The following is a 19,041-nucleotide window of genomic DNA, read 5'->3' as shown; positions in this document are numbered from 1 at the left end:
AGAAGAATAGTCACCTCTCATCCCGGATCTACTTCTTTCAGTCTCTGTGTAGAAATGGAGATTTAAAAGGCTGTGATGATGCAGGGACCTCAAAGGATTTGGCTTTTTACACTTCTTTACTGATCATGCGTATTTATCCCTATTCATATGCAGCATATGAATGTGTTAGAGATTTCTCAGAGCATGGCCTGGTTTGATCCTCCTCCTGCGTTTGCAGATAAGTCTAGGAGTCACTAACTGGGAGCTTTTAATGATCTCACTGCCTATACCTATTTCCAGCTCCTTGCTTTCCGATGTTTTCTTGAGCCTCATCTTCTTGACATACTAAACTAACAACAAGTGGCAATATTGGTTCCCAGCTGTAGAACCCAAAAGAGATTCACACAGACACAAAAAAGTGCTGTGGAATCTTTCACTGTGACACAACAATATAACTTAAGGGATACATTTAAAATGTTTAATGAACATCCTGAGCTGCTCCTGTAGTTTAGTCACTGTGACTTCTTACACTTCATCCATAACCACTGTTCCTGACATTTCCCATTTTCAAATGCAAACAAGTGTGAAGCAATGGAAAGTAAGTCGATTTTGTTTATGAGGTACAGAATGGATCAGGGCAGAGTTTTTTTTAGAGCTCCCTGTCCTACTTAGGCAATGCAGGTGATTGTTGCTTGAGTGTTAGGTAGAATCTAAGCAGTGAATTATTTATTGCAGTTTGCTTTAGGTACAGTGACTTTTGCAGATACACACAGACGGGTCACAAATTAATAGAGAAATCAGGTGTCTCAGTAAGGTGTTGGGCCACCAGAACAGCTTCAGTGCTCCTGGTCATAGACTCTACAAGTTTCAGAACTCTGCTGGAGGAATGAACACATTCTTCCAGAAGATGTTCCCTCAGTTGATCTGATGACGGTAGTGGAGATGCTGTCTAACACGTCAGTCCAAAATCTCCTATAGGTGCTCAAGTGGGTTGAGATGTGGTGCCTGTGAAGGCCATCGAATATGACATTTTCCTACTCATGAAACCAGTCAGCGACCCCTTGTGTCCGTAGACGAGGGCACTGTCAGTCTGAAATAAACCAATCATTGATCAAACTTTTTTCCTTTTAAAGACAGGCAGGTGACAAATTAAAGGCATTAAAACAGGCAGAAGGATTCTCTGATCAATACTGATAAGATTAATTTATACCACTGACAGTGATCTGCTTTCCTCTGATGTATTTGCTTTATAATGGCTTCTCAGTGAAAGGTAGAATAACACAGACTGTCAGATACAATTTCAGGTGGCTAGCCGTGTGTTGAACAGCTCTCGGGTTAAAAGTGTAAACTTGATGTGAAGCTGAATTGACACTTCAGCTTTCAAAACCAATTTTGGTTGTTGATAGAAAGAACCAAGAGACAAGTCACAGGGTGCTCACCACATTGATGAGCCTGAAATTGTTGCCTACTTCAAAACTCCTACAGTAGTAGTTCAATTTGGACTGGGAGGACCAGAGAAGTCAGAGGCTGTAAAGCTCTCTAGAATATAAACCAGTTGTTGAAACTGTAAATGCATGTTTGTCAAGGATGCACTGAGCCAAAATGTCCACTACTGCTGCCAGTATAAATTTTACATGTCATAATAAATTTGCTTCTGCTATAATTTGTGACAGGCACTTTTATTTTTATAGCACATTCTCATGCAAAGGCAAAACAAAGGGGCTGAAGCCAATACCAACTGACACTGGGCAAGAGGCGGGTTACATCCTGGACAGGTCGCCAGTCTATCACAGGGCTGACAAGTAGCCAAACAACCCCCCCCCCCAGGTGTCACTGGTTTTCTGTTCGTCATATTCAAGATCTATAACTAATATAAACTGAAAGAAAGAAAAACTGGATTTTCAAAAATAATTAATGCCCCCTAGGAGTTCACTGACTGCATAAACTTAACGTTATACTGCAACTGCATACAACCTCCCTGATGCACTATAAACACCAAAGTATTGCATGTGAAGAAATACACCACCTTTCAAGTTATTTCCAGAAGACATTTTAATTCCATTCCCAGCATTTGGGGTATTTTTTCTTTACATAATTTCTGTGCTAAGTTAATGTAAACGAAATCCCTTTTTAAAAGGAGTTCATACAGCTGAAAAAGTAATATACGAACATAAACGCGACAAAGAGCTTTAAAACCTAATAAATACTCAAGTGATGTCTGGGGACATTCAATGAGCCTTGATGTGGGGATCCCTCATGGTCACCAGGAAGAAAGGGATTCGTTTCACTATGTACTAATTCGCTAGAAACCTCTCCAATTAGAGTGCGTGCCTTTGTGATGCTGTAGGCGGACGGGTGGATGATGTGTGGCGTTGTCGAATTGCAGCAATTGCCAAATGATACGTGAGGAGAGACCAGCCAGGACGCACTGGATACGGCAGATCTGGGGAGGGAAGGCAAGTGGAGGAAGCTGCGTGGGGGGATACAGCAGAGGTGGAAAAAACACCAAGAGAGAGTTGGATGGATGCGAGGGGACAGAGAGCAGGACACCGGCTCTAGAAACGTCAAGGGTCCCCTCAAGAGGTCTGGTGTCTGCACCAAATCAGCTTCAGGGATGTAGTCGAAGCGGGTTAGAGCTCTGCCCATCCGAGCTCATCATCATGAAGAAACACTCCGCACGGGTTGCCCCGCTGTCCGCCTGCAACAGTCCGGTGCTCACCCTCACCAAAGTGGAAGGTAGGGAGAGTTCATATCAATGCAGATCGCCTGCAGCCCTGTAAACTGGGACAAGCTTTAATGTTGCTTTCACAGAATAGCTGCTCTAAACGCAGAAGCGTCTTTCTGTTAGAGAGAATTTCAGCAGATTGTTTCTCCAAAGGTTACTCAGTATCTCATTAAACACTGTTGGCTTTTCAAGACATGGATCAACTTTAGAACCCCCGCCCCCCCCGTCAGGAAGATGAAACGACACGGGAATCAATCAAGCGCGCAACTTAACGCTCAATCTGTGATGCAACATTCATGCAAACAAATGACATCGGACAGCAGCCAAGACAGAATTTATACTGGAACTGCTACAAATGCAGTCGGAATTGAATCGCATTATCTGTTCTGTAATTACCAAAATGAAGCTGGAAATGGATCCATATCGTCCAATTCACTGTTATTGACGCATTGATTTTCTTTTGGAAGAAGCGCGACTCATGCGGCCCTGAAGAGCAGTGTGCTAAATTTACTGGCACTTAGGTAGAATCTTAAGTTGTAATTGCAGCAGGGATTCCCCTCACACTCTCCACCCACCACAGGCTTCAGTAGTCACACCTAATAAGATGCCAGAGCATCGCGCCACAGTAGCCGGGACATGAAGTCAGCAGTTAGAGGCACTGTCACACTGCTCTTCAGTCTCTTCGAGCTTTATAACAGGCCAGTCTTATACTGGCTCCCCCTGCCTTGTTCGAAAAGAAAAATAATAAAATAACTTCGGTTAACATTTCTCTTAATACAAACTTGCATTTGTGACATACACATTTATGCAACGCCAAACATGAAAATAGTACAGGAAATAGATTCTGATGATTATTGATTATCATAAGTGAAAGTTGATGGTTGCTGTGCAGTGCATGATGGGTGAGCTGGAGCAAATTTAACAAAATGTCAAATGGAGACAAAACATAACTGCTAATGAAATTTCTCACCCCCTTTTTTTGTCAGCTACAAAATGAAATGTTGAAATGTTGTCTGCTGTAGTTGTATGGGAGTATTAATGTGAAAATATCTGAACATGCTTCTTCATAATTTATGAGCAGCCCAGCTGCTAAAATAAGATTTTTGTATGGACACTGCAGGAATCAGTCAAGTTAACTAATAAGAGACTGCAGCTGTTTAAACTGTGCTGCATACTTTATACATATGCAGTCACTGTAAAGCATTCAGAATCACATCCAGATAATCACTGCTGCTGAATTACCAAAGATTTTACAGTTATTGTGAAGGTCAAGTCCAAATATTATTTCAATACCTGAGATTAGGGTTATTTAAAATACAAAAGCTAGTGTACATTGTGACATCATGCCATGGACAGAGAATGGATTGTAAGTGTGTGGTGGGGCTGATACAGTGTTGTAAGTTGTCGAAGGGAGTCGGAGCCATTTGTGATGTGAGTGTTCAGCTCCCTGTTTCAGCAGCTGCTTTTGAAGGAGGCAGGAATCACAGGGGGCCGCAGCAGATCAACATGCAGCTTTTCAGACTCTGCTTCTTATGTAACACCAGCTCCAAAACCTCTATTCTCCTTATAAACAACCCCCCCCCACAACTGTCAGAGAATTGTTTCAGTTCGGCATCTTCGTTTTTGTTTTTTTTTTCTTTGTGTCCGGTTAACACTGACAGTTCCACACAGTGTGACTGAAGAGGTCTGGCAAACCAAATTCAGCAGTCTGGTTTGTTGTTTTGGGATTTGAAGGTGAAATTCTAGTCTTTCTACATTTCTTAAGAAGGTCAGATCACTTTGAGTTGCTTTGTGGGGGGAGGGTGGAACCATCATCATTCAGTTTTGTGGTACAGTTGTCATCGTGAGGCTAGTAACAACACTACATCATCAGACGACACATCCCTGTGTTCCTTTAAATGTTTGTAACAAAAGTCCATTTCTGGGCATCTGCTTACACATTTACAGTCACAAGGTTGATTCACTGTCTTTATCTGGAGTATTTACTTCTTCCTTTATGCGTTCTTGTTACAAATTTACCCGACCAGCAATGCATGGATGATAATTACTGGTTTCTGGTGGTGATGTCTTTGGAGAGTGTCTGTTGTTCCCATGTCATCAGAGGCAAGAAGTTCACAAAAGCCCCTTCAATCTCTGTAATTTCATTTTATGCTTTAAAACAGAACAGGCAGCTTTTAAAACTGAATCAGTTTGCCTACATATGTTCAACAGGTAGCTGGTCATATTTCCTCAGCTGCTATTCTGGCCAAACTGAATATTTTCCCCAGAATCATAGCCACTGAATGATGGCACATTTTAACCCTTCATGCACAGAAATAGACCTTTAGGTCAGAGTATTAGATCTTCAGTGGACAATTGGGGGATACATTTTTTTCTTAATGTGATTCAACGCTTTTATGAAAGATGATTGATTTTATCAACAGCAGAGGTTTTCTCAGGATTTTTGAGAAATGCAGGACTCTAACACATGCTATGAGACTAATTGCTTTGTGTGGATATTGCTTTAAATGTAAAGTTGGTTAACGTGGCCAGTTTGTGCACAGTGCATGAGTGTCAACTTTGTTTTGATAAAACAGAGCAGCAGCTTTACCACTGAGCAACTGGGCCAAAAAGAAGTGAGAGAAAGTTTTTGTAACACTGACAGTGCAAGGTAGTGCAAGGTGAAGCACACAACAATCTGAATTACCATTGATTCATCAGTTCCGAGCTCAGTGAAAGTCACGCTTTCATCCTCCGAATATAATGTGGTCGAGTTTGAAGGTAGTCAGAGGACTAAAAGTAAGATTGCTTCTTCAGGCTAAAACAGACCTTTCTCACTTGGTAAGTGTGTAGTGGATATACAGTGACTGGGCTTGTAATCTATTAAGAGGCCAGACTTGTGTGTGCAGAGAAAGTTTACATTGTAATGAATGATATTTCATTGAACAGATGGATTGAATTGCTAAGTGGATACTGTACTCTAATTCATTCAAGTTTGCTGCCATGGTGTCCTTGCTACCTATCTCATTTGTATTTTATATAAGAAAATGCCTTCAGCAGCACTGTGTTTCATCTTTGAGCAAAATCCTCTGCAATAATGTGTAAAGAAGATCCAAGCTAAATTCCTAAAGTGAGGGAGTTGATCTGAAAGCTTTCTTCAGGCTCCATGTCTAATGCAGTCAGTGGACCAGATGGTGCAGGTGTGGTGTGCCTAGGAGGTAAATTGTTACAAAGCAGAATATTTCCACCATGCCCATAGCAGCTGTAGTAACTGACTGGCTCAGAAATGCGTCAGCAAAAATGTGTGCTGTGTGCTTTGTTGAATTTCATCGGTGGAAATGACTGAGTTAGCAGATCACTCCATCTAAATCTTAATTGATAAACTTTCTTTTGGTGCCATTAAAAAGAAACCAGTCAAACTGTAGGGGTTATTTTACAGCAGTAATGGGAAGGCTAAGATGTGTCTGAAACAGTGATAGACTCATTATCAGTGACCCCAGAGAGCAGGGAGGGAGAACAACTGCTGTTTGGGCAGACACTCGGAGTATACACCTGCAGCAGCTGCTTATCCATTACTTCAAAAGGGATGCTGTGGCCAGTCTTTTAAATATTGATTTGCCGCGGAAAGTGCTGGACTCTCGCCAGTCTGTTAAACTGCACGTCCATCACGTTGTACTCACTCCTGTAAGGAACGGGGAAGGTCGGGCCCTTCAAGACTAGGGTACACTGTTTGCCAACACACCCAGGGCAAAGAATGAGTAACTGCCACTTCTCTGCTGTGACACACACAAACACACTCTGCTTGCTTGCATGCTGTGTTTTCTTGTGATGCTAACTGATGGGGCATCAGAGGAATGCAGCATTGACCCATATCGTGAGCGTCTGTTGAACCAGCTGGGCAGATCAGGGCAGTGACAGACGGCAAGTTTTGTATTCTGTAAGGAAGTTGCTCCATTTGTCCTTTTGAGGCTGAAGGATAAATCAGGAATTAAGGAGAGCGGGATCAGTAACAGCTATCCCGCCCTTGTCTGCCCTTCTGGGTCTTTGTTCCGTCTGCCTGTGTGGTCCCACCTATCAGGTGGTCAACGCAGCAGGGTGTGTTTTTCCACCTGTCTTGCCGTGGTGTTATTGAGCAGGACAAGCTTGTCAGATGAGCCTGCTCTGGTGTGTAGAAAGGCCTCTGACAGCATGGCCTGACCAAGCTGTCACAGCCAAGTATCACAGACCCCCGCTTCTGTCAGGCACAGAGATTACAGACAGTGACTGCTGTCTGTCTCCCATGACAGAGCTACCATCCTTCTCTATGAAAGTAATGCAAATGAAAACAATTTACATTAAGGTGAACTGACTGTTTAAGGTATTGTGTGTTATATAAACTGTGCAGCCAAACAGACTTTACACTATCATATTTCATCATGAGCTTGCCAGAATTAATACTTTTCACCAGACAGTTTACATTTATCACAATAGATAGAGGAGAGACGAGGAAAAGAGAGTTGGTAACTGATCTGTTCACCCTCTTAAATCACTGAGGCAGAGCACTGCTGTGCACTCTAACATTCACAGAGGTGTCACCAAACAGACAAACCTCTCTCTTACCACTTAGTCGAGGTCCCTTTGAAGCACTCCTGACAGTTGTATGGCCACCATGACAGACCAACACAAGCCTGATGCTATTGTTATTGCTGCTGGTCAGGATCTTGGTTCTTGTTCTGGGAACATCAGAGTAGCAGAAAGAACCGTGGATGGTGGTCTGTTCGGGGAGCTACAGTGGGGTGTAACGGTTCTCACAGAACCTTTCTATGGCATGCTGAGAAGTGTGAGAGCAGGCAGTCAGGCAGGGCTCTGTTGGCACGTTTGGGATTTGCAGCTATCAGCAGGAGAGATCTGCACTGCAGAGATTGCAGTGGGAGGGAGGAGTGCCAGAGTGGGAATGTTGCTGGTTGGGAAGCTTAGAATGAGATGGAACAGAAACTGAGAAACTGACTAGTTAATTGCCAGGTAAAGCTTAACAACAGTCGGGCCACTTCGATCCTAGTCTCAGGAGGATGTACTGTATCTTCAGTCCCCAGTATGCTGACACTAGAGGCAGACACACAGTTACAGTAGATAAAGATTGGATTACTATGCCTTTAGTTGTAAAGAGATTGATACACCTGCAGATGTTCACACAGATGGAGAGGTAAGGCAAGTTTATTTCTATAGCACATTTTCATATACAAAGGCAATTCAATGCACACACAGATGAGACATTAAAATGCATATTTAAATAAAATATTAGAATGTGATTTTAGATTAAAACGTTAAAAACAACTACATGACAGCACAAAGTAGCAAGATGCAGGCGTAGATGCCTATTACCTTTTGGATAGCTTTGGCAGATGTTGGAGTCTCACTATTCTTCCCAAGGCTATCCTCTGAGTAACATCAGAGGTGGGCGTTCTTTCTTCTGGAAATCTGAAACAGCAGTGTCTATACAGTCAGCCAAACAGTCCTAAAAAAAAAAAAAACAACCTTGTAGGACAACTGTGGATTTTCACTTTGATCAGTATGCTGGTACCTCTTGTCTCCAGCGATAACAGAGATGCCTGCTGGGTTTGGATTTAAACATAAAATGGGTTAAATGAAAGGAAATATTTTCATCTAGTGTCAAATTAAGCATCTTCGCTAATAAATGAATATACATTGATGTCCCCGTATTTAATCATCGAAGCTTTAATTAATCAGTCCCATGACTGTTTGCCTTAATAAAAGTGAGAATCTACTATATTCTGACTATTGTTATACTAACAGTTTAACAGGTGGCATGACAGGAATATCACTGTCGTCATGACACTTCACTAAGTGTGTTAACATGTGCCAGAGATGGAAATGATAAGCTGGGCCCTGGTGCCTCTCCAGGGGCTGGCTGACTTGGCTCATCTCTGCATTTGGAAGATTAAACTGTGCTGCAGTAACAGAGCAGTGGCCAGGGCCACAATATGTGAGATGGTGGCCCAGGAAGGACAAAAACTAGGCAACGTGAACAAACAATGACCTTCAGATCAGGACAAAGAGGCTTGGAGCTCAGAATAGAGAAACTTAATTCTCACCCTTGTGCCTTAGAAATCTGTGTGTCTGTCTGTCTTGTTTTCTTTGTTGGTGTTTGCTGATTCATCATTTCAATTCAATTACAGACAATGATCTTGAATCATCTTTCTTTGCTGCCACATTTGCCTCAAGGCTGTATTTGCAACAGCAGGCAGCATTGTTCAAGAAACCCATACAGTACAGTATAGCTGCATTTTGCATTAGACAAACAAAATCTGGATCTGTTGTGTATTCAGTCTGGGGGAAACCAGAGCATTAGGCCACCATGGTCATCAAGAAAGTTAATCGGTGATATGATGAAATCATCTGACAAAGTCAGAGGCAGCTGTCCTGTGAGTCCCCTCATTTGGCTTGATTGATGTCCTCTTTATACAACTCGGTAAATTATGCAACACACTGCTTATATTAGACAATAGGTGCCCTTTTAATAAATGGATTATATTAATATTAAGACGAGTGTCATCACTGCTAAATGGTAGTAATTTGATACAGGACAAATAAAATAATATGAGAGTTCAATGTCTGTTGGGGCTGTGCAACTCCAGCTGAAGTTAGATGTACTGTATCTTTGTCTCACCGAGGCCCTTCTGTATTCCACTCAGCAGTGTACAGTGCAGATGAATTGACAAAAAGCTCCCTGTGGGCACATCATTTCCTCTGGAAACACCATTAGGGAGATCCCTCATTTTTAAAGCAGGAAACTTCGGAAGATGCATGGTGCATATTACACAACCATTATGAATTAGAGCTGATATGCAGTTGCTGTTGTCTGTAGTTCCCTTTCACATCTCTGGCGTTGAAGTTGTGCTGCTGCTGTTTGTCTCAAAACTCTGTTCACCTCAAAGACGGTCTAAAATTATTTATTAGGACTTTTCTGGTGAAACTTTGGTTGTGTTAGTCTTAGTTTCAAGGTACCTTTATTATCCCTGGGGGGGGGAATTTGATTCACAATCAGCAGTATAAATAGACAAATAACAAGAAACCAGACATGGACTATCATTTCAAGTGTCAAGACTGATAGCAGCAGGAACAAATGATCTTCTGAACCTGCTCATTCTGCATCGCAGCAGTTTGTATTTACTCCCTGATGGTAGCAGCATAAATTCACCCCACAAGGGATGGCTCATATCAGTCAAGACTGATATGTCAGTCAAGTCAATTTTGCTGCACAGCTTCACAATACCCTGTAAACAAATTTTCAATTTGAAAGTAATACGAGGACTGATTCAATAAAACATCTTTATAAAAGTGGTGTCAGCATTAAAACCGCAAAGCTTGTGATTAAAATGCATATGCTGATGTGCTTTTTACACACCAAAGACATCAACCTGGGGCTCAAAGCACAGTTTGCTGTCGATCACACTGCTGAGATATTTGTACTGCTGCGCCAGTTCAACAGCCTGATTTTCCATAACAGGAGAGAGAGCAGTGGGATTTTTACTAAATCAATGCATGTCTCATTTGTTTTTGCCACATTGTTTAAAAAAGAATAATTTGTACTAATCAATAGAATCAATTATAACAGGAACATGCTCAAAGTCATCACTGCTAAGAAGAAACACAATAACAGTATCATCTGCAAATTTGATGATGTGGCATCTGTGATACCGGACTATAACAACTCAGTAGTTAGGGCACATTGTTGACCACTAAAGGACTGAAACACCAGAAATACCTCCTGCTCACCACCAGTCGGACAGAACTGATGAAGCGTCTTGGTGAGAGGTGAAATGTTTTCTACCTAAGTTTTAGATGTTAATTTTTTTTCTACATTTTTTTGACATCATATAATACACCATTCACCCTCACCCTTTGTGACCCATCTGTTTAAAAACTCCATAAACCAGCATCAATGTTATGAGTGCTGCTCAGCCTGCCTGGATGGATGCAGTTAAAAGCAGAGGAGAAGTCAGTAAAAAGTAGATGAACAAGGGACTTGGCCCCTTCAAGATATTTCAAAACCACGCTTAGAAATGTCCCTGTTGCATCATCCACACCTCTACCTGACCTGTCTTAACCGAGATACGTTAATGTATTGTCAGTACACAGTGTCACTCAGAGATGAGGCCAACAGGATGACCTGCCCGAGTGAATGCCTGCTGCATGAATAATGTATTATCTGCAGAATGTTTCCATGTAGAGGACCTGAACAGTTGAACGATCATCTTGAATGTTGAGTTTGAGACAAAAACAATTTATCATAAATAAGTGAAATGACTCAAGGGAACAGTTTTGAAACACCGAGCGGGTGTGAGTGGGACAGAAAACACTTGTGCACATTATGTATGGAGGTTATCAGGGTTTGACAGGAGCAACAGAAACTTCAGTGTGTGTGTGTCATTGTGTGTGTGTCATTGTGTGCTCACACACAAGTGGACCTCATGGGGTCAAACTGATGGTGGAGAAGAGGGTGTCTTGGATTGGATATCAGATTTGTCCTCTGTTGGCCTGTCACACTTGATCACCACATTTTAAACTCAGATGTCCGATTGATTACCTTCAAGTTCGATTCAACTGTGCAAGTAGCTATTTTTATTTGGGGAAAAAAGATGGAAAGGCATGGATGGCCTGAAATCACTCACGCAGATAAGAGGCCCCTATATGTAAAAGCTAAAGCAATTTACATGTATAAATCTAAAATGTATGTTCTAAACAAAATTGAAAGGCAGAACACGTACTGTAGATGTGTAGTTAGTTTAACATGGTAGCTCAAATAAAAGTGAGAACAAACTTGCAGTATTCACATGCAACATGTCTGTATCCTTCTGCAGGAGAAGAACGCACCAGGGAGAATGTGGTGGGCACCACAGACACACAGTCGTCTTGCGGTGCAACAGGAGCAGAGTTGGGCTCCAACAGACAGAGGCTCCACTGCTGCATCAGGGTCACAACTGTACAGGTACAGAAAGCCCTGTGGGGAATCGCCATGGTGATGTGCGTGTGCTCGTCCTGGGCAGGCTCTACCCAGCTGGCCAAGCTGACCTTTAAGCAGTTTGATGCCCCCTTCACCCTCACGTGGTTCGCCACCACCTGGAACTGCCTCTTCTTCCCCGTATATTACATCGGCCACCTGTGCAAGAGTCCAGAGAGGCAGACGCCCAGACAGAGATTCAGGTGAGAATGCATCAGAACAATGCAAGCAAGTAAGTAAATTATTTATACAGCAGTTTTTAAAAACGAAAGAATTGCTTTAAAAGGAAAGAGAGAATAAACAGCAAAGAAATGAGTTTAACCTACAAAGATGGCTAAATGACAGGAATGGGTTTTCATTTAGTTTCTTTAAGACCTTGTGGAAGTTTGTTCAAGAGTCAAAGAACAATAACAGTAAAAGTGCAAACACTTTACCTTGCAAGTCCCCCAGTCTGTGGACTGGAGACTCCTGCTAGTGAGTACTAAGCAGTATGTCCAATCCAGCCTAAAACACTTGAGCACAATTTAAAATAAGCAATCAGTGATTTTTGCTTTCTTTGGTTTACTTCATCTTGGCTAACAAGCCAAACACACACCAAGATGTGAAGCTAAAATAAGAGAAAAATACCAACTGTAAATGTCAAGTCGGCTACAATCAAAGAGCATTTTTATCTTTCTTCTCTCACAGATGACTTCATACTTCAGCAATCATACAGTTTCACATCATAGGGGAAAAAAAAGCTATTTTCCCAGCAGCGGCAACCTCAGCAGACCAGAATCCAACACGGTGATCATTAGAAGTCATTTGGCAGAAAGTTGCTTTTTCAACTGATAACAAATAGTCTCACTTTTTTTCTTTATACAGATAAAGGGGGGAGACTGATGCACAAAATGGTTTTCCACACTTCAATTTTTGCCCTTTTGCCTGCCCAGTTATTTAGTGATTTAACCTCTTCATGCCTGTGTTTGGTTCAAGTAGTTAGAATCAGTATGCAGTTGACAGGTGCCAATCAGATGAATTAGAACAAGAGAATAAGATCCTTAGAAGTCAGTATAATCAAAAAGCAACACTAAATACTAAAAACACATATACTTCTAAAATGGGATGACAATTTCCTGCTAAGACCACACTGTCTGTATGAGGAGTGCACACGCAATGTCCAATCTGCTTTGCCATTTGCTGACAGTTGGATCAATTAAATTTTATTCGTATAATCACAGCAAACGTCGTCTCAGGACACTTTACAAAGTAAGGTCTAGACCTTACCATTAATATCATAGAGGAAAAACCCAACAAATCCCCGTTGAGCAGCACTTGGTGACAGCGGAGAGGGAAAAAACTCCCTTTAATGCTAGGAACCTCCAGCAGACCCCGGCTCTTGGTGGGCGGCCTTCTGCCTTGACTGGTTGGGGTGAGTGGATAGAGGAGAGAGAGAGAAAACAGACAAGTCACAACAACAAACAAACACTGGGCAGGTTGATGTGGCCGGTGACTGCTCATCAGAAACATAGAGCTCCAGAGCCAGGGCAACCTGCAGAAAGGTACAGGGGGAGAGAGAGGACATACTATAGGAGAGACGAGAGCAGTTAGTGACATGTCATGGTGGCATATAGATGCATGGAGAGGAGCTCAGCTGCATTCTCACAATGTTGGTGTGTCACAGAAGGAGCTAGAGCTGTTTACCTTCCGTGATTGCTGGTTAGTTATGCACAGTTTCTCCCTGTTCATATGTTGATTTCTCAGACAGCCTACAGTTTATTTAACCAGGGATATCATATGTTAGGTGTGTTTGAATTGTTCTCACCATTGAAACGGTCTATTAATCATGGTTTTTAGACAAAGGTCTCTGCTACTTTTGTTAAAAGAGAGTGATGGGGTGGTAGATGTGGTGCGTCAGGGGGATTGACTTTGTGTTTCTGATGTACCTCTTGTGATGCAGTTCTACCTTTCTGAGGGCTTACGCAACGTCCTGGGGCTCCCACTGCTCGGCCGGAGCTGTTGTACTCAGAATAAGAAACACTTGCTTTCCTTTTGTTCATTCAACCGACAATCCAGAGAAACCAAGAGCTGACTGTTGTAACAGGCGTCGGTGTCTCTTTAAATAAAATATTGGCCAGAGGTAAACGGCTGTTCTTTAGTTTTGTTAAATCACTTCATGTGTTGAGCTTTAAATTTCATTTTTGACCTTGGAAACGGCAGTTTGAACAAAAAGGGCCACTAACGAGTTGTTTTCCTTAGTTTTTAAGTTATTTACTGAGTGAACTGCATCCAGAAAGGAAAAGCACAGTGGAAAAAGTAAATCATGAGAAGACTTTTTGTAAAACCTTTGAGTATTATACAGTAAAGTAACGTGTAAAACATTCGCATACCTGTAGCTTTCACAAAAAAACCATCAAACACAATTATTAGACTGACTAATCTAAATAACCTTGATTTGAATTATCCAGTGCTTTTAAAATGTAACTGTTCTCTGCTAGATGGTAAATGACCAACTTGATTGTCACTGAATTTGTGTTTTACAAAAGGGGGGGGGGCAGTGGAGTGTTTTGCTGGCAGACTCAGCTCCCCGGAGCTGATTCATAACGGTGCTGCTCCTCAGTGTCCAGCACGACACTCTGGCAAGTGTGCTACCTGCCACTCCTCAGTTATTGCTGCTTCATCGTTTGTAGCACCAGATGCTTTCAGAGTACGCCGTGTAACTCAAGAGCACTGTAAACTGTAGCAATCAAAACGCCAGAGTCGCAATGTTTTTGTTTTGACTTGGGAGAACGGAGGGAGTTGTGAAGCTTGGAACTAGAATCAATTTTTTTTTTTTTTTTGGGCATCTCAGCAGGGAAATGAAACATAAAACCTTACGGAGGATGAAACTCCAAAGCATAGCAACAGAATGGATGATTACCATCAGGTATTTTAATACTGATACAGGCCGTCCCGTTATGGTTTCTCGCTTACTGTACGTTGACTATAGAGTGTCAGTTTTGTTTAAAGGATAAGGCTGGTAATTTTCTATAACACTCTGCATACAGAGACTAAAACCAGTGGTGAACTGGCTCTACTCACTGCTAATGTCTGTCAGTCCTGGATTATCTTATTGATCTCTGCCACACCTCTACTGATGATTTCAAAACACATCAGGGAAACGCAGCACTGCAATGACATGTTTTCTCATTACAAAACACAAGACCCAAATATTAAACATATCCAGAGATCTTGTGCATAAAAAGTTATGACCATTCTGAGCCTTTGGGGCAACATAAAAAAAAAAATAAATAAAAAATCAGGGTCTGGTGTTTTGTAATGAGGAAACATGTCACCAAATGCAGCAGTGTGTTTCCCTGATATGTTATTAATCATTTTTTAAACAACAGTGGAGATTAATGGCACAGACAATTAAGCAAATCCAGTTCTGACAGATGTTATTCATGACCAGAGGCAATTCTTTCTTTTGTGTGTGTGTGTGTGTGTGTGTGTGTGTGTGTGTATGGGGAGTGCTGAAAATACAATATAGACAAATACAAAAATATAGACAATGACTGACAAACCAGGACTCAGTGATGACATCCATAAGTATGACTCTGCTTCATACTTGGCCAGCAATAAAGCCCTTGACGATGAATCACTACTTAGAGATCACAAAATGTCACCAGACTAGCTTGATCACTAGATCCAGTTGTGCTTCCAAAGCACATCCTGTAAGACTGAGCTGACGATGCTTCCTTGTACTGTATGTGGTATTAATCATCACAACCTTGTTACAGATTCACCAGAAACCAAATCAAATATGTGTATGTCCCACGTGTATCCCGGTACTTGGCCATACTTAGTGTATTTGTCTGAAACAACTGATGTGTCTGAGGTCTGACCCGGTGGAAGTAGACTGCAAAATCAGAAATACTTTTTAGAATACATGTCTCCTTCCTCCTACATCACAATTACCCTGGAAAGAAATAGGCAAAGACAAATCCTATAAAACACCTGAGCAGGAAATATGTTCTGTTTCATTAACAGAGAGCGTTTTACCTCGGGAAGGTTTATTTCAAATACCTTGTGGCAGATCTGACTGCGTGGGGCTGCACATGCACTGTGGTTCAATGTTCATTTAGATGTAACTGTTAAAGTGGGAATTACTTAACACACTCAACACAGATTAGTTTCTTATCTCTCTGGTATCATTTTTTTTCCAGACAGAGTTATTTATATTCATAAATACTGATTATAGCCTTCAAGCATCACAATATTTTTCAGCACTTAATTAGGTTATATCACACATTTCAGTATGTTAACACTCTTCTTGGCATTATGTTTCTGCACAGGGAGTGCTGTAGGTTTTTCGGGGATGAGGGGCTGACACCCAAGGTGTTTTTCATCAAGGTGGCTCCCTTTGGCTTGCTGTGGATCCTCACCAACTACCTGTACCTGCAGGCTCTCAGGAAGATCAACACAACAGATGCGTCAGTGCTCTTTTGTTGTAACAAGGCCTTTGTCTTCCTGCTGTCTTGGATTGTTCTCAGAGACCGCTTCATGGGGGTCAGGGTGAGTGTGTCTCGCTGTGTGTGTGACCATTTTCACTTCCTGAGAGGGAATGTTGCTGCTCCATCAAGCAAAGGCCACAAAAAGCAGAGCGGCGTCACACCTGTAGCACCTGGAATTAACAAGATAATATTAAAATAAGGTAATTTGCATAATGTCATTGGCACAGTTTCACATAAAATGATAATTTACAAATTTCTCATTAACAGCATTTTGCAATACTATTGTCCATGGGCTATTGTAGCTTATCCTCTAATTCCTGGACCGGCATTCAGTTAAAATTAGAGCCTGGCCAGTATTGGATTTTTGAGGCTGTATCAATATCTATATTTGAATAAAAAAAACAACCTTGTCACATGTTGATATATCTGATAGATGTGTGATTCTACCAGACAGTGATAGGTCCCCCCCCCCCAGATTGATTCAATTTGCTCTAAGAGGCAAAGGTTTTCAATTTTCAAAAGAAGCAAGGCAAAATTCGAGAAAACAGGAAGTATATAATTCTGCATAACACAAATACATTCATCTTTCCTTTTCTGTAAGTGATCTCCTGTCCCCTAAGGCTTAAGTTGTTACCCCATGTGGAGTGACATTTCTGTGCTTCTGGTTCTGTTTGCACTATACTGTATCTGTGAAAAGTCTGTATCCTCTGATAATACTGACTCCCTACCATGTTCCTACAGTGCTTCTGCAAAGACTTGCTGTATGTTGTATAACATGAAATAGCAAGGTAACCTTTACTTGCCTTTAGGTTTCTCAGCGTGTCTTACTTAGATTTGATGGAAAGAGAAAAAAAAACGAGTGTATATAGCTCTCAAATAAAATAGACTCTGCAAATAATATGTTTCAGCTTGCTCCAACACACACAGCAAGGTCGAGTAGAGCGCACCAGTGTGATTTCCCACTAATAATCACTGTGTCATTCAAATGTGCCTCCTGGTGGAGGTTTGCATGTTTTGTCCCAATAAAGACAGAAAAGAATATGTGAAGGGCTTTGTTTTGTGAATAGAAGTATCTCCTGCTCTCTCCCCTCTACATGCTGCAGATGCTCTCATATCTGCAGCTGTTCTGAATGCTACAGAATAGATTTCTCCCTTGGGAATGCCTCCACTCCCCACCCTTATCATCTGCAATAAAAGGCCCCAGTAAAAGATATATATTGTAATAACCCTGCTTCTCTTAAACTCTCACCTGCTCCGTGCTTGGGGGTGAGGATTGCAGTGTTTGGATGTCTGCAGCAATGCAGGGGATCTTGGGCGGGTTTGTCATGAAAGTCAAGGAGAGAATGAGAGACCGGGGTGTGGGTTGTTTTAGTGACATTGTGTCCATAAAGAGATGGCTATAAAATAAACTGAAGAGCCATTGGTTGATATGTGACTGGGGTTTAGATTTACCAGTTTAAATGGAGTTGGATCCAGTTTAATCCACATTCACAAACTGCAGTAATAACCCTGTAATCATATAAGCTGCTCAGCATGGGGGTGGCACAATCCTTTCCCTCCCCTGATCCCTACACTGCACTGAAACATCTCAAACTAAAACACTAACACAAGCAGTGTTGTCGACCCCCTGAACAAACAGCCCCTCACTAGAAATGAAAGGTGTAGCTGTGTCTGACCGGCAGCCTGCAGTGCAGAATGAAACGTTTTTTCAAAGGTGCCCAAGCAAAAAACACTCAGCTCATTTATCTTTCTGACACCTCTTTAATGCAGAGCTAATCCACTCAGTTGGACTGCACTCTGTGCCTATCATTCTTCAAACCCCCTTACATGCACAGTTATGACTACGTGTGGTCAAATATATACGAAAAGACATATGCCCTAAACATACTAAAAGCTAAAAGAGTTTGGTTTTGGCACTTTGTGGTTGTTTGAGATCAGGATGAAACACATGGGCTGTTTCCATTTCGAAGCTTGTGATGATCACGGAGGGATGGAGTGGATGTGAGAGGTGGGGGGCTGTGAGGGTATTTGGTTTGTAAACATGATGGCATTGCAACGGAAATCAATGCATGACAATCAGGCCAATGCTGCAGAAGCTGCCTGTGCTGTGTTGGAAGCATCTGCACTGTGAATCTGAGAACTGATTTCATTTGCTTATGCTTGTTTGCATGTAAGAAAATGTACCTATCAAATGTACCAGTTGGCTGCCTATAAAGCCCCCCCTCCTATTAATTACAGCTTTGCCCTGTGAGGCTTGTGATTTCTGCAGTGAGTTACAAGGTGGAGACCATGTGTGCCTGCTGTGTCCCTACACAGGCGTCTTTATTGCCACGCTGCAAGCAGCATGTCATCCATTCGTCATTCACTGATGCTTCTCCTCTCTCTCTTTACAGATAGTAGCTGCTATCTTGGCCATAGCAGGCATTGTAATGATGACCTATGCTGATGGATTTCACAGCCACTCAGTCATCGGCATTACTTTGGTCGTGGCCTCTGCTTCGATGTCAGCACTCTACAAGGTATCTGTTTGTAAAGGTCATTATTACTGGGCGCGTGGACTTCCATGAAGCTCCCTTGTAGTATCACAAAAAAAATGTAAAAACAGCTACAAATATGTATGTACCTAATAATCTTATGTAGAAAAACCTGGACTACCTCCCATGGATTTATGTAAGCAGAGGAGATTATGAAATGTAAGACTCAGTTGACACAGGCATGTGTTTAGTTGTTGGCTTCAGGCTGTGATGTCCTGATCAAGGAGGCTGCGGGATAGATAGCTACTGTATATTTTGATGGAGCTCTGGTCTCCTCTGTCTTGCTATCTAATGTTCTAAACAGACAGTAGCACATCTGGGCCCGAGCAGTGGCAGGTACTTGGCAGGTGC

At 41.9% G+C, this 19,041-nt stretch overlaps 1 protein-coding gene across 3 annotated transcripts in view; it reads left to right on the top strand.

Annotated features, from left to right (window-relative positions):
• The window catches only part of slc35f3b (solute carrier family 35 member F3b), a 39,224-nt gene that overhangs the window by 17,377 nt on the left and 2,806 nt on the right, over positions 1-19,041 (top strand). For 2 of the 3 annotated variants that reach the window (XM_020603174.1, XM_020603175.1), the window contains 3 exons: positions 11,545-11,887; positions 15,998-16,217; positions 18,550-18,675. In XM_020603174.1, the coding sequence (XP_020458830.1) occupies positions 11,545-11,887; positions 15,998-16,217; positions 18,550-18,675 (689 nt within the window). Of the gene's footprint in view, positions 1-2,434; positions 2,716-11,544; positions 11,888-15,997; positions 16,218-18,549; positions 18,676-19,041 lie in introns of those variants that run through there. The other variant, XM_020603173.1, reaches the window with a different exon arrangement.

This window comes from Monopterus albus, unplaced genomic scaffold (assembly GCF_001952655.1).
Source record: "Monopterus albus unplaced genomic scaffold, M_albus_1.0 scaffold60.1, whole genome shotgun sequence".
NCBI lineage: Eukaryota > Metazoa > Chordata > Actinopteri > Synbranchiformes > Synbranchidae > Monopterus > Monopterus albus.
The sequence above is the reverse complement of the archived record's forward strand: the minus strand, read 5'-3'. Positions and strand labels throughout refer to the sequence as shown.